This window comes from Vombatus ursinus, unplaced genomic scaffold (genome assembly GCF_900497805.2).
Source record: "Vombatus ursinus unplaced genomic scaffold, bare-nosed wombat genome assembly UNPS02014959.1, whole genome shotgun sequence".
In the NCBI taxonomy this organism is placed as follows: Eukaryota; Metazoa; Chordata; class Mammalia; order Diprotodontia; family Vombatidae; genus Vombatus; species Vombatus ursinus.
The window spans coordinates 12,863,148-12,879,283 of record NW_020954737.1 but is presented as its reverse complement, the minus strand read 5'-3'; the positions used below and the strand labels follow the sequence as shown (position 1 = coordinate 12,879,283).

The 16,136-nt window shown below is 34.9% G+C and overlaps 1 protein-coding gene across 1 annotated transcript in view; it reads left to right on the top strand.

Annotated features, from left to right (window-relative positions):
* Window positions 1-16,136, top strand: part of STAG1 (stromal antigen 1) — a 355,079-nt gene that overhangs the window by 273,849 nt on the left and 65,094 nt on the right. The window contains exons 17-21 of the mRNA XM_027845191.1: window positions 5,903-5,995; window positions 6,089-6,178; window positions 6,322-6,525; window positions 7,276-7,346; window positions 10,619-10,706. Of these exons, the coding sequence (XP_027700992.1) occupies window positions 5,903-5,995; window positions 6,089-6,178; window positions 6,322-6,525; window positions 7,276-7,346; window positions 10,619-10,706 (546 nt within the window). The remainder of the gene's footprint in view (window positions 1-5,902; window positions 5,996-6,088; window positions 6,179-6,321; window positions 6,526-7,275; window positions 7,347-10,618; window positions 10,707-16,136) is intronic.

Below are 16,136 nucleotides of genomic sequence, written 5' to 3'. Positions count from 1 at the left end.
GAGAGATAGTTAGGAATACAGGATGCTTCATAGGTTGTGAGCCTGAGGAACTGGGAGGATGGTGTTCTCTATAGTAATAAGGAAGTTAGGAAGAGAGGAAGTTTAAGGGACAAAGATAACAAATTCTGCTTTAGACATGTTGAGTTTAAGATGTCTACTGGACATCCATTTCAAGATTCTGAAAGATAATTGGAGATGCTAAATTACAGATCAGCAGTGAAGCTGGAGCAAGATAAATGGGTTTAAGAATCATCAGCATAGAGATGGCAATTAAATCTATGGAAGCTCATCCATGATGAAATCACCAAGTGTAGCAGTAGAACCGTTCCTTCTTCTTGAAGTATCTTGCACTTATCAAGAGAGCCCTCAACTTCTTATTGTCTGACCCCCCAGGTCCTTGCATGGAAGCCATCAGAGACTTAGAGGGGAAGATGTGTTTCTGATATCTAAATTTGGAACTCTGAATGTTCTTTCCTATATGAACCTTGATCTACAACAACAAGGTTCAGTTGTACTGTTAATAGATTATCATGCTTAAAATATGATATGGGAAAAATAGATATTTCTAAGTTAACTTGCTGGATATAACTAGCCTGGAAACATTTTTATGAGACTATACATCGTAGGTCCCAACTCACTTATAAACTTTTGCAACAATAGTGAATTTTCACTGTCTAGATTTTTAAAGATATTCATGTCACCAAAATTCTCTCCTAATATTAAAGAATTATAAATGGTCAGTAGGCTCAAAACTGTTGAACTGGATTTATATCAGATTTTTTTCTTCTTTTAAAACAGATTCTTAATAACATTAGACTCAGCTTTCTCTAGTTCTTGTATAAGCTAAATCCGTTAAGCAGAGAACTAAATAATACTGGTCAAGGTTGAACATGGAGATAGACATTATTATATCAGTCTTTGGTCTACAAAAACTCTTTCACCTTAACCACACAATTCATAGCCTTTCTCAAGCTATTCTTGAAACCCTGTGGTTCCATGAAGCAGTTTAAAGGATTTTGAAATCCTTTGCAAAAAGGAAAAATAATATAATTATAGACAGGCCTCACACAGCAAGCCTATTTAGCTTATCTTGCTGTTAATAGATGCCACTTCAGTACTTCCCCTGCAGATCCTTCCACGGTTGGATAGGAAGAGGGAGCATCCACCAGGAGCTATCACTTCTGGCAAGGTAGGTGATGGGCCAGGCCCAGATGCCTGAGACCAGCAGAGTTCCAGTGCCCAGGGCATGAATAAGAGCCAAAGAACTGACTGCTTCTACTGCTCCTTGTTCCCTTCTGTCTATTGTAGAAAGCTCTAAATGTTTGCCACCTAATTAGTTAAGGTAAAAAGTAGGAGTTAGCTGTGGCCTTTGTATCAGGTCACCTTAAGTGCAGTGTTGCTACTGTAAGTTGGATACCACAGTTTCTTTGCTTCAGAACCCTGGGTCTTGTCCTAGGTCATTTACTCCTCAGGTTTGGCATTCTCTGCTCCTTTGTAGCTGTGCTGCTGCTCTTAATATTTCCTTTGATTGCTCCTGAGCCCTCAAACTCTCATGAGCACAACCTTTTTACTTTTTTCTGTAGCCTTTAGCCTACTTCACACCTTTCTATTTTCTTCTAAATTCTTTTCCACCTATCTGCTCTACCACAATAGGTGAGATCCTTGTAATAAAAAAAAAAAATTTAAGTTTTTTTAAATTACTATGATGGTTGGTACCAAATCAGGCAGAATAAACATTAGAACTTCTCAAATCTGCCTTCAGAAAACAAGTTTGAGGAGAACAAATATCTTCTTCTAATTGCCTTCTCATTTCAAGCTTACAGAGTAGAACATCAGAAGAAAGCTTCCTAAGAATTATGGTCATTTTTCTTCACATACAGACTCTTCCCTCAGACCAGTAGGAAAGAAATACGGAATTTCAGTGCAAAATGTAGCATTTCACCCTTTTAGTAGATAATGAAAAGGAAAGAGACAAATTCATATCTCTCCTGGTTCATTTTAATAGGAAACTGAGAAAAGATTTACTGTTCAGCTCTCTTAAAGTGTCTCTCAGAGACAGGGTCACAGAGTCTGACAAAGAATTTTTTTCCCCTGGTCCGTAAAAGGGACAGAATTTTTGAAAAATGAATTGTCCTAAAAAATCTGGGGCATGTGGTCACCTCCTTCAGGACAGGAATTGTATTCTATTCTCTTTGTGTTGTCTTTGGCAGTCAGCACAGTATCTCATGGTAGGATACATGCTGAAGAAATAGTAAATTGACTTGACAGAGTCACCTGGTTCATTATTGGCAGGGCCACAAACCCTAGATTTGGATTCAGAAAACCCTTGTTCAAATCCCAAACCTGACACTTGTTACCTGTGTGACCTTTGGCAAATCACTTAACTCTTAGCCCTTAATCATCTTATCTGGAGTAGAGGTTCTTTCCAACTCCAAATGTCTAATCCTGTGAATCCAAATCCACTGATTCCCATTGTAATGCTCTTTGCAGGACATCACAATGACTTAATTCTCAATCAATATTTAATTAACAGTGATCCAGTACCAAGGGAAATACATAAATACCTAGACTTCTTCCCTGAATATAGGCAAGAGAACTAAGGCAATAAATTGAGCTTGTGGGGTTGTTATTTCACATTGTAAAATGATCTAATATAGACCTAGAATTTTTTAAAACATTAATAGTAATAGTAAGAGTTAACATTTATAAAGTATTTAATGTTTGTAACTCATTATGTATTACCTCATTTGATCTTCACAACATGAAGTAGCTGTTGTTATTATCTCCATTTTGCAAGTGAGGATATAGGCTAAGAGACATTAAGCAATTTCCCCGGGGTCACACAGGTATAAGTAAGATGAGATTCAAACCAGTTTTTCCTGATTCTAAGTCTGATTCTCTCCACTTTACCACAATTTATCATCTAAAAGTTCCACACAAATAAAGCCAAAGGATAGTAATAGAGAAATCTATTATTTTCTATTGCTACAAGATTGCAAAATCAGGAGATTACTTCTATAGCCAGACTTTACAAGCTAAATAATCTGGTCAATTTTACAGCATAATAATTTGGGAAGGGTATAGAAAAACTCCCATTGTGGCCACTCAGATCCCACCAAACAGATAAACCTGTCTGTGGAATAGTAGAAAGAATTACCCGAGGAACTTGCCCAAAGTCAAAGCTAGTAAATCTTAGTGGCAGAGTTGAAATCCATGTTTTTTCAAAACACTAAGTATTTTTCTAAAGTAGTACTACATATTACTTAACCCTGGAGGAAGAGATGCCTCTTCATGGTTTGTTTCCTGACAGGTGTCAACTCTGTTTATGCCGAACATGTCTAATTTAAAAGTAGGCTGCCTTTTTGGTATAAGGAGACAGAATTTTAAAATGTTGCTACCTTCTTCTGCTAATTTATGTGAAAATGAATGATTGAAGAAAACTAAAACCTATTTCAAAACTGAAGGATGATAAATGATAGCTAACATTTATATAGCATGTACTGTATGCCAAGGACTGTGCTGAGCACTTTACAATTATTTTCTCATTTGAGCTTTACAGCAACCCTGAGAGGTAGGTACCATTATCCCCATTTCACAGATGAGATAACAGACAGAGATCTTGCCCAAGCTTACATAGCTAATAAGTGTTAAAGGCACGTTTTGAACTCAGGTCTTCCTGACTTCAGACCCAGCTACAGATTCACTGTACCACCTAGCTGTGTTGGTAGCAAAGTGAACTTGAAATTTCATATAGTATAGTACCAAGATTTAAGATATATTATGATTGTAAATATGATGTATATGTATTGCTAAGACTTGATTAGATGAAATCATGACTGGAATTCAATATGGAAAGAGTATATTCTCCATACAAAAAAACTAATCTTAAGAATGGTAGAATTGTAAATGATTAAATATGTTTATAAAAAAAAATGATCAAACCCAGGAATATAACAATAATGGAAAGCATTTGGATAAGTTCAAAAGGAAAGATAAATTAATGTTGTTATAGAAGTATACTAGACACCAGATTGAGAACATGACAATTTCCTAACACAGATTCCCTCTCTACTCTCTTCCCTCCCCTCCCCTCCCTTCTTCTCTCTCTGTGTGTGTCTCTCTCTCTCTGTCTCTCTCTCTCTTTCACACACACTCACACACTGTATTTTAGCATTAGAGATGGCAGCACAAGTACAATGAAAGGAACAATGGATTTGGAGTCAGAGGACCTAGACTCAAACTCCCTCTGCCATGACCTTTGTTACCTCAGTCAAGCCACTAAGCCTTTCCACTATCATCAACTAGATAGTCTCTAAGGTCCCTTCCAAGTTTAAATTTACCATCTTTATCCCTTCACCTTTTCATCCCTGTTCTCCAAACCCATTTGTACTAAAACAGAGCATCTAATTAATTCCTAAATTGCTGACAGTCTCATCTCAGAAGGCAGAAAATAAAGCATTTAGTCCTACACTTAATTCTTACCAGAAAAGTAGAATATAAGAGTGGAGTGAACCTCTAGAAACAGTATAAAGCGTGCTGAAGTCTTGTAGCCACCACCTCATCCCTGCCTCTAAGGCAGATGCAGCAGGAGGGGAACTCTGCAATGTAAGATCATTGCCTCAAAAAGGTAAAGAAGAAACCTGTCCAGTAGGAAGCCATCTGAAGGCAGTCTCAAGAGGAAAGAAGGTTTACAGCTGCTTAAAAATGGAGCAGAATAATTAAAGCCTCCAAAGGCAGAACTTGTACACTATTCACTCTTATTCTAGTTCCCCACCTCCCTACTACCAACAGTACAATTCTAGCACTGTTTTTACCTTATATCAAGAGGCAATTTAAAGCTAATGTGTTTCTGTTTCATAGAACTGTTAAAGGCTATGGAAGTCAGTGACTTCACAATGGAAGCAAGTGTATTCTGGGCAAAATGCTGCTCTAATTGTCTTACATTTTACCCTTTAAATAGCCTATTGCCTTTTAGTTCATTTAGCTAGATCATGATATTAATTAGAATGAGACAATGAGTTTAAAATCCATGTCTAAAGACATGAAGAAATTTTGTAACTCATGACCTAGAGAACCATGTAAAATATAGATGGAGCAGCATGAAACCATTATCTCTACTACAAAGTAACTTTTAAAAATTATACCTAAATTTAGGGGCAGCTAGGTGTCGCAATAAATAGAACTCCTGCCTTGGAGTCAAGAGGACCTGAGTTCAAACCCGACCTCAGACCTTGACATTTATCAGCTTGTGACCCTGGGCAAGTCACTTAACCCCAATTGCCTCACCCTCCAAAAAAAAAAAGCAAAAAAAAAAATTATACCTAAATTTAATTATATCCTTTAATTATTTAATTTAAATTATAGCCTAGTAATAGGTTATAGGAAGGAAAGTAGGAGCTTCAGGAAGGACTTGTCTTTTATTTTGGAAAATTTGTTCACATTTCCTGGAGCTAAATTGGGTCATCAAAATAGAAAGAAGTATTTACCCTTAGGTACCAATTTTTTGTGTTTAAAAATTCATTTTCATAAAGTTCCCTCGTTTTACATTACTTTTTGTACAATCTGAATTCCTAAATCAGCAGCTGTTTGATAGATAAAAATAACTACATTTTTGTAAATGTCTTATATGAATATACATTTAAAATTAAGTGCATACAATATACAAGGCAGATTTCTGTTTTCCTATTAAACTCCCAAGTTAGACATTATTTTTAATTTCCTCATCACTGTAACTTGTTTGGTTAGTCAATTTCTAGAATCATTGCTTATTTTAAAAGTCAAATCCTGGTTCCAACTTTAATTACTGTCTAAACCAAAAATCATTGGTTAATTGTAATTTCAACTTGAAAATTAGCAAGTGAAATTCTTACTATTCTTAGCATTTTTAAAACTTATTTTCCAGGTGCTAACTGCCAAAGAAAGGAAAACTCAAATTGATGATAGAAACAAACTGACAGAACATTTTATTATTGCACTTCCTATGTTGCTATCAAAGGTAAAGTCTCTATGAAACTATATTAGATGTTCAGACCATTCTTTTTATGCTTAACATTGAATTTTATTATTTTCACGTGTTCATTCCTTCCAGTATTCTGCTGATGCCGAGAAGGTAGCTAATCTGCTTCAAATTCCACAGTATTTTGACCTAGAAATCTATAGCACAGGCAGAATGGAAAAGGTAGGTCTGGAGCTCTGCAACTAAATTCAATTTTATTAAATAATCATATGGATTTGATTTGTAATGGATAATGATTTTCCTTTTGATTATTCATGTTTTGTTATTTATAGCAATATCTCAAATTAATTCTTTTTACTCTCCAGCATCTGGATGCCTTATTAAAGCAAATTAAATTTGTTGTGGAGAAACATGTAGAATCAGATGTCCTAGAAGCCTGCAGTAAAACTTACAGCATCTTATGTAGTGAAGAATATACAATCCAAAATCGAGTTGATATAGCTCGGAGCCAACTAATAGATGAATTTGTGGATCGATTTAATCATTCTGTAGAAGATCTCTTGCAAGAGGTTTGTTTTTTGTTTTCTTAGTCAAACTACATGTATTTTGACTTTGTTTTATGATTAGTTAAAATAGCCTTACAGTTATTCAGATTGCCTATAGAAATATTAACTGTCCTTCCAAATTTTAATAGGGCCTTCACAATGATATACCTAAAAATCAATGTAATTCACACTTTGACTGATTTTTCCCCCCACTGGAGAGAGGGTTTACTTCTTTTTTGTCTTGCACCAGGTATGTGACTAATTTCATACGTACCAGATGCCTACTCTATGCAAAATACAATTTAAAAAACCTTTAGATTAGCTCTACAGGTAAAGGATGTCATTTTACTACTGATAAAGGTTTCAGAATAGCATATATAGCTCCATTTTCTACATTCTCCTTATTTTGACAGCCATATTTTTTTCTGTCTGTAGAGAATGGGCTGCAACCCTTAGTTTAAAAAACCCTTATAAAACTTTAACTCCTTGCTATTTCTTCTTTCGGCCATGAAGAGCAAGGTGGTAGGATATATTTTTTAAACATAGATGGCAAATTTTCTTTTAAAACAGTCTCCTTTTTCTGTTATTTGTATGTATTGTTCCAAATTCAATATTTTGCGTATCAGCAAAACTTATTATTTTTATTCCTAGTTTACCTATTGAAAAGGAACTGAAAGTTTTTACAGCTATGTATCTTAAGCATTTCCACTTTGTTTTAGCTTGTTCATATAAGGAAAAATCCCAATCATAGTAATAAGTTTGTTTTATTTATAGGGAGAAGAAGCTGATGATGATGATATTTATAATGTTCTCTCAACACTAAAGAGATTGACTTCTTTTCACAAGTACGTCATCTTATTTGGACTTGATTTAATGAAAGATATGTTAGAACAAGAGATGAATTAAGATTGTCCCTATACAATATGATTAAGGTTTTTAGATAGTTTAATATCTAGATAAAAACTAAGATTTAATAAAAATGCATTTGTTTTTACCATGTTGGATTTTTTAGTATATATTTGGTTTTTCAATACTTTCAAGTAAAAAATATCAAATAGACCATATTTACAGTAATTTTCTAGGTATTAAATTGCAGTTTTTATCCATTGGTTTTTCTTATGGTTATAACTTGAATGTCGTTTAGGAAAGATGAAGATCACTAGACAAATAACTTCAGCTTTCTGGACTTTAGTTTCCTTATGGATAAAACTGAGAGGATTAGACTAGATAATTTATAAGATCTCTTCTAGTTCTAAATCCAGTGAATTCTACAAGATAACTTTCAGCATTCATTTATTTTATTACAAAAGGTTTAAGCCAATATTCGATATTTTTCAACCAACAAACCTAATTTTAAAAAAAAAATGGGTTGGGTTTGTAGGCATTAATGAAAATGACAATATTTTGGCAATATTTTACAAATGTCAATAAAACTTAGTAAAATTTTAAATCAGTGTATAGTTGAAATAGCACAGGGTTTAGAATCAGAGAATCTGGGCTACAATTCTGGCCTATTGGCTTATCAACAATGTGGCCTTGAACAGTTCATTACCTCTTTGAACCTCAGCTTCCTTATCTTTAAAATGAGGTAGTCCAAATACATTATCTCTAAGGTTCCTTCTAGTTCTTAACCCTATTATCATAAATACTTTAAATCTTTGGACCTTAGTTCTTCCAGTGATCTTTAAGATCCATTCCATTTGTAAATTTTATGATTCTTATTTATTCTTTTCTTGTTTTTTGTTTTTGTTGTTGTTGTTATTGGGGCATGGGGGAAGGGAATACAGTGATAGAGATTTTGTTTCCCATGATAAGTTAGTAACTCTGAAAGACACCAAAACCTGAAAGCTAGATTTGGATTGGGAAAACAGGGTTCAAACTGTTTATTAAATGTCAATTTCAAATTGTAACATTCAGGTACTGTAAAATGAGGAAAAACTGTTTTCTGAAAGAAGTAATATAAATCAAATTGGAAGTTTCTACATATTAAAAAGACTTTCAGTCAACTGATAAATTGTCTAGCACCTTTAGGTTCAGAAGGATACTCCTTTTTTTTTCCAATCTTTTAAATTAAACTTTCAATTAAATATTTTCTCTTTTATCAAAACCTTCCCCATCTCCACTTCCATTGGGGGGGGGGACCCTTTTGACAAATATGCATAGCCGAACAAAACAAGTTCCCACATTGACCACTTCTGAAAACGTGTTTTATTCTGCACCTTGTGTCTGTCACTTCTCTGTGAAGACTTGAATAGCATTCTTCCTTATTAGTCCTCTGAAATCATGGTTAGTCATTGTGTTGATTAGAGTTCTTAAGTCTTTTAAAAATTTTTGATTTTATGCATTGTTATTATATAAATTGTTCTCCTGGTTCTGCTCACTTCACTCTTATCAGTTCATCCAAGTCTTTCCACTTTTCTCTGAAACCATCCATTTGCCATTTCTTATGACACAATAGTATTCCATCATATTCATGTATCATGATTTGTTTGGCTATTCCTTAATAGATGGGCATCCATTTAGTTTCTTGTTCTTTTCCCACCAAAAAAGAGCTCCTATAAATAATTTTTGAAATATTAGTCCTTCTTTATTTTTTATCTCTTTGGGATATAGAAGTAAATTTCTAAAAAAAAAAATTTTTTTTAAATAAGAGTTCACAGTTTAAAAAGAGGAAAGAGAAACATTGCAGAAATAACTACTATGTAGTTCAACTAAAACCACATTGTTAGACAGCTTGTACGCATTTTGAGGATAGTGATCATTTATCATGATGCCCATAGCCTAAGTGAACTATTGGTACACTCATACTACGCCTAATAAATCTTCCTATTTCACTCTCCTCAGCGTGTGTTTTTTCTCTTTTTCTATATCAATGTATCTCTTTTCTTTCTGTTCATCTTTTATTTCTTTGTGTTTATATCTGTATGTTTCTGTCTCTCACTTTTTCCATCTCTGCTTCAGTCCATCTGTCTTTCTTTTCCCTACTCTTGTCTTTCTCTCTAACATAGCATGTTACAGGAAAACGTTTCCTATTTGCTATTATTTTTAAATTTCAGTTTGTAAGACCAGGTATATAAGGTTATTTGTAGACTGCTATCAGGTCTACAGTGGCAATATACTAAAATATTCAGTGGTAATATAGAGTATAGCTTCATGGTTCATATAGAAAAGTTTTCTATTAGCGTGGTTGACCAATGGTATCAGTCACTTATGTTTTTCTATAAAAATAAAATTAATTAAATCAAAGTAAAGCATTAGTAATCTTCAGTTGCTAGATATAATGAAGTGATACTTCATTTGAATGATTTTTAAAAAATAATTCTCTAAACACCATGCACTATTCAAGTGCCTTCCTCACTAATCTTCTACTCTTAATTACTGTTTAATCTTCTTCCTCTTGTGAGGCTTTAAACCTTATACTCTAGGCTAATATATAATACAAGTCTCTTTGGTAGAGGGAGGTATGGCGCTGGCAGGAGACTTTGCTCTACCCAAAAATCCTTATCTGTTACTACTTTTTGTTAATCCTAAGGAATATTTTAAACTGCGTTTGTCACTGTATTCTATTCAGCTTTCCTTCTATGGTTCATTTCCTAGCAAAATTGATATTTCCAAATCCTGATTCTACTTCCTTTCTGATTCTACTACACAGCACATTTCCCTTTGAACCCAGTCTTGACATTAACATGTATACAGTTGGTTGTACATACTCTTGTACTTCTTTACTAACTTTAACTGGATCCCAACTCATTCCAAAGCTACTTTTAAGTTTTTAAAAGCTTAAACTGTCGTCTTCCAGAAATGAATTTCAGAATTATTTCAGATGAACATACCTGACCTTTTTTTAATAGGTGTAGTAGTCTCTCCATTATTGTATTTATTGAATAGAGATTTTGTTTTCTGTTCATTTTTAATAGCTTGGTTGTTTTATTTTTTTTAATATGTTTAGATTATTTTAACTTGAATACTAAGCATTTACTCTACCAAAAGATTTTTCATCTTTGCAAATCAAGTTGCCATATTCATCCAGCCATTGGAACATAGCCTAGTTTTTCATTTACGCTTTTCCTCCAAGAATAAAGTTAATATATTTTCCCCATATCTTTTTTCTTTTCAGTGCTCATGACCTTACAAAATGGGATCTATTTGGTAACTGCTACAGATTACTGAGGACTGGAATTGAGCATGGAGCTATGCCAGAACAGGTTAGAAACTGGGCAGGTGCCTAGTGTTTGACTTTGGTAAACTAAGCTGCTTGACTTTCAAAGGAAATTCATGGACAATCAACAAAGTTAATTAATAAATCTTTTAGATACATCTTAGAGATTTAGTATTGCAGGTAAGTATGAGTTACCACACTTAAAGAAATACCAGAAACTAATGGGATAGCTATTTTAATAATATGTTTTTTTTGTTGTTCAGTTGTTTCAGTTATGTCCAACTCTTTATGACCCCATTTGGGGTTTTCTTGGCAAAGATACTGGAGTGTTTTGCCATTTCCTTCTCCTGCTCATTTTACAGATGAGGAAACTGAGGCAAAGAGGTAAATGACTTGCCCAGGGTCACACAGCCAGTAAATGTCTGAGATCGGGTTTGAACTCAGGTCTTCAGACTCCAAGCCTGGCATTCTATCCACTGCACCACTCGCTGCCCTAATACTACGCTTGCACTGTAATTTAATAATCCTGGTAACTTTCATTAAAATGTTGAGAGAGAGAGAGAGAGAGAGAGAGTGTGTGTGTGTGTGTGTGTGACAGAGAGAGAGATTGGGTATAGATACTGCATTTAAGAGGCCCAGTGGATAGAGTGCTCAACCTAGAGTTAAGAAGATTCATTTCCGGGGCAGCTAGGTGGTGCAGTGGATAGAGCACTGGCCCTGAAGTCAGGAGGACCTGAGTTCAAATCCAGCCTCATACCAAACACTTGTCACTTACTACCTGTGTGACCCTGGGCAAGTCACTTAACCCCAATTGCCTTAAAAAAAAAAGAAGAAGAAGAAGAAGATTCATTTCCTGAGTTCAACTCTGGCCTCAGACACTCGGAAATTGTAAACTGTAAAATGAGCTGGAGAAGGAAATGGCAAAACACTATAATGTCTTTGTCACAAAAACCCCAAATGATGTCACATAGGCATGACTGAAAATGACCGAACAACAACAACAAATATTGCAGAGACTGGACAAAAATTACATGGAAGTTTCTAAAAAAAATTAGGAATGAAATAGTTAAATTCTGTTGGTATAATCAATCAACAAATATTTATTAAATACTTACTATGAGCCTATGTTAGGTACCAGGGATAAAAGTACAAAGAATGAAAAATATGTGTACTCACAAGAGCTTATATTTTAATTGAAAAATAACAAGTATATGTAAAAATATATATTGTATAAATATAAAGTTAGTAAATAAAAATAAACACAAAGTAGCTGAATACAGGGTAGTTTGCGAGAAAGGCCACTAGTAGTTGCTTTCATCTTAAAACAGTATCCTTTCCCACTTCTTCCATCTTCCAGCTCTCACTGATGCTCTCTGCCTCCTGATAACACTGCATCTATGGCTAGCCTTTCTGGTACCAGTTACACTTTTACTCAAATTCCCTAACTTCTTGGTCCTCACTACTACTTCCACTCTCTTTCTCTATCTCCATCAATTTTATCACTTCAGGATTCTGGTCATTGTTATTTACTGGCCCCATAGGGACTCTCTTATTTTTAACTCCAGAGTTCAATTCCTGGTTCACAGTCTTTCTCTGCACCTCAGCTCTTGCCCTCATAACTGGAGATATCAACATACATGATAATACTCCCTCAAATATTCTAATTTCTGAGTTCCTCAATCTACTCAATTTTTGGCCTACTCCTCCACCATGCCTCAACTACACAGAAAGATGGTCATGCCCTTGATCTTGCCATTACCCACAAGTGTTTCAGTTCCATGTTCATAATCTCTGCAATTGCTGTATCAGGTCACAATTTTTTATTCCATTTTTCTGCCTTATGACCCCCTAATCCTATTCTTCATCTGCCCCATAGCCTCCAGTGCCTATACCCCTCAGTTGTTTTCCAAATCACCTTCTGTGCACTGGACACCTCCTTTCCACATCTGGACCTCTTGAGAACCCAGTTCAACTCTATATTGTCCTCTTAGAAATCCATTGCCTTCTTATTTTCTTGCTAGTCATGCTTTGCCAAACCCCCATGCTTGGATTTTTCCCACTATCAGCTGCCTTTCGTTCTATTCATGTGATGCCAAATTGAGCTAGAAAAAAAATCATTAAGCCATGCTGGCAGGTTCTACTCCAAATTTATGTTATGTCATCTCAACTGGCCCTCATTGCAGCAAGGCAATCTCTTTATACCTCCCAAATCAGTTTGCTAGCACACCTCCTCCACAACAGTCTAGAAAACAGAAAAATCAAAAAAAAATCATAATTAGTCATTTTTCTTGCCCTGAGGGAAGCTTAGGGAGATAGAAAGATCTACACACACTAGAGATATGGGGCCAGGAGAACAATTTGGCAGCAGGGAGCATTCTAGCACCCAAGGACAGAAAGAAGACTAAGTACACCAGGGCAGTTACTACTGGGGCAGGATCAGATTCTTGAACTAGTGTTGAATGAAAGGACAGTTGCCATCTCGAGCTCTGTCTCTCATTGCCCAATTCCAGCTAACCAGTCCAGGGCAGAGAGGAGTAATCACAAGGGAACATGGGCCCACTAAGCAGCAAACAAGTTTCAGAAATGTAGTTATATGGCTTCTTATCAATCTGCTGAAACTGAGCTACACACAAGCCAATAGTCTCCAACCTGGGTTAGGAACTTGCAGACCATAGACCAGGAGAGCAGTGAATAGACCTCATCTCGGATCACACCATTTTTGGAGCATTGAAAAATTAGAAGCCCCCAGACTGAGTTGCAAATGAAGACATAAAAGGACAGAAGTTGAGCCAAACATTTCCTTTCCCCTCCCCCAAGAAGTGTCCGAGTCTCAGTACTAATATCAAGTTGGAAGTCAAGACACAATGAGCAAAGGAAAAAAAAAACACTCTATCATAAAGAGCTACTGTGGAGACCTGGAAGCTCAAAACACAAACACAAAAAGAAGAGAATAACTTAAACATATCTATAAATAAAACCTCAAAGAAAAATGCAGATTGGACACAAACACAAGAATTCATAGAATAATTAATGGCCATAAAAAAAAGAAGAAAAAATGGGAAGAGAAATGAACACTATGTAAAAAAGTTATTTTAAAATAAGAGTTAACAGCTTGGTAAAAGAGGTACAAAATATTAAAGAAGAAAATAAATTTTAAATATTAAAATTGGCCATTTGGTGGTGGTGTTTTTTGGTTTTTTTTAAAGGAAGATAGGTGGCACAGCAGATAGACTCATCTTCCTGAGTTCAAACCTGGCCTCAGACACTTATTAGCTGTATGACCTTGGGCAAGTGCTTAACTTTGCCTCAGTTTCCTTATCTGTAAAATGAGCTGAAGAAGGAAACAAACCATTCTAGTATCCTTGTGAAGAAAACCCCAAATAGAGTCACAAAGAGTTAGGCACAACTGAACAACAGCAACAAAATGGTAAAAGAGGTAAAAAAAAATATTACTGAAGAAAATAACTCATTAAAAATGAGAATTGGCCAAATTGAAGCCAGTGATTCCACAAAAAGTCAAGAAATAATAAAATCATCAAAAGACTGAAAAATAGAAAAAGATGTGAAATAACTTAAAGGCAAAAGAACTGACTGAAAAAAATAGATTGAGGAGATATAACTCAAGAATCATTGGATTACCTGAAAGCCACAAATAAAAAAGAGCCTATACATCATATTTCAAGAAATTATATAGGAAAATCACCCCAATATCTTAGGCCAGAGGGTAAAATAAAAATTGAAAGAATCCACTGATCACCTCCTGAAGGAGATCCCAAAATGAAAACTCCCAGGTCAAGGTGAAAATTCTGCATGCAGCCGAAAGAAATAATTTAACTACCACAGAGCCAAAGTCTGTATGACACAAGATTTAGCAGCCACCACAAAGGAACAGAGAGCTTGGAATATGATATTCCAGAATGCAACGGAGCTGAGACTACAACCAAGAATAACCTATCTAGAAAATTACCTAAAGGGGAAAAAATAGATATTTAATGAAATAGAGGACTTTCAGGCATTCCTGATGAATTTAAAAATTGAGATTCAAAAATAGCACTTCAGAAGCATAAAAAGGTGAACATGAATGAAAAATCATAAAGTAATAAAGAAGGTTAAACCGTTCACATTCTTTTATATTGGGAGATGATTCATTTAACCCCTTAGAATTTTATTATCAGCAGATGTTTTAGGGCCTGGATGAGATTCTTTTGTTGAAATGACCTAAAAAGAAGAATGGAAGGGACGGAAGAAAAATGTACTGGCAGAAGGAGGAAAGAGAGAAGAAGAAATTATCCCACAAAAGTATAGTGGGTAAGGAAGAGTTCATACAGTGTAGGAAGCAGTGTGATTGAAAGGTGATGGAATGGGTAACACTTGAACCTCACTGTCATCTAAACTGTCAAGGAGGGAATAATATTCATGCAAACACAGTTCAGTACAGAAATTCATCTTACCAACAAGAAAATAGGAGGGAAGGGGATTAAGTGAGAAAGAGAGGAAAGGATAGTAGAGAGGGCATATTAAGGGGAGGCATTGGTCAGAAGCAAAACAGACCCTTGAAGAGGAGATAGGGAAAAAAGGTAAGGAAAGTATAAGAAAATAAGATTAAGGGAAATAGATAATTTACAGTCATAACTGTGAATGTGATTGTTATGAACTCTCACCCATAAAACCAAAGAGAAGAGTGGAATGGATTAGAAACTAGAATCCAACAATATTTTGTTTATAAGAAACACACAGTTATAATAAATGAATAAAGCAGAATCTATTATGCTTCAATGAAGCTTAAAAAAATGGGACTAGAAATCATGATCTTAGACAAAAGCAAAAATAGACCTCAGTAAAAGAGACAAACTAGGAAACTACGTTTTACTAAAAGATACCATAAATAATGGATCAATAGCAATCCTGAACATATATTCACCAAATGGCATAACAGCTCAATTTTACAGGAAAAGTTAAATAGGTTACAGAAAGAAACAGACAGTTAATCTTTATCATTGGGGACTTCAGTTTATACCTTTCAGATCTAGAGAAATCAAACCTAAATAAATAAACAAGAGAGAAGTATGAATAGAATTTTAGGAAAGTTAGCTATGAAAGACTTCTGGAGAATATTGAATGAAAGGAGTATACCTATTTCTCAACTGTACATGGCAAAAATTGACCATTTATTAGGTCATGAAAACCTCACAAACATGCAGAAAAGTGGAAATAGTAAATGTATCTTTTTCCAACTACAATGCAATAAAATTACATTCATTAAATGGCCTTTGAAGCCTAAGTTAAAAATGAATTGAAAACAGAATAACTTAAATCCTAAAAAACTGGGTGGTCAAAGAACAAATTATAGAGTAATTTTGATTAAAGGTAATGACAGCAGTGATGCAACATAACAAAATTTGTGGATTGCAGCCAAAGCCAAACTTAGCTGTGTGTGTGTGTGTGTGTGTGTGTGTGTGTGTGTGTGTGTGTGTGT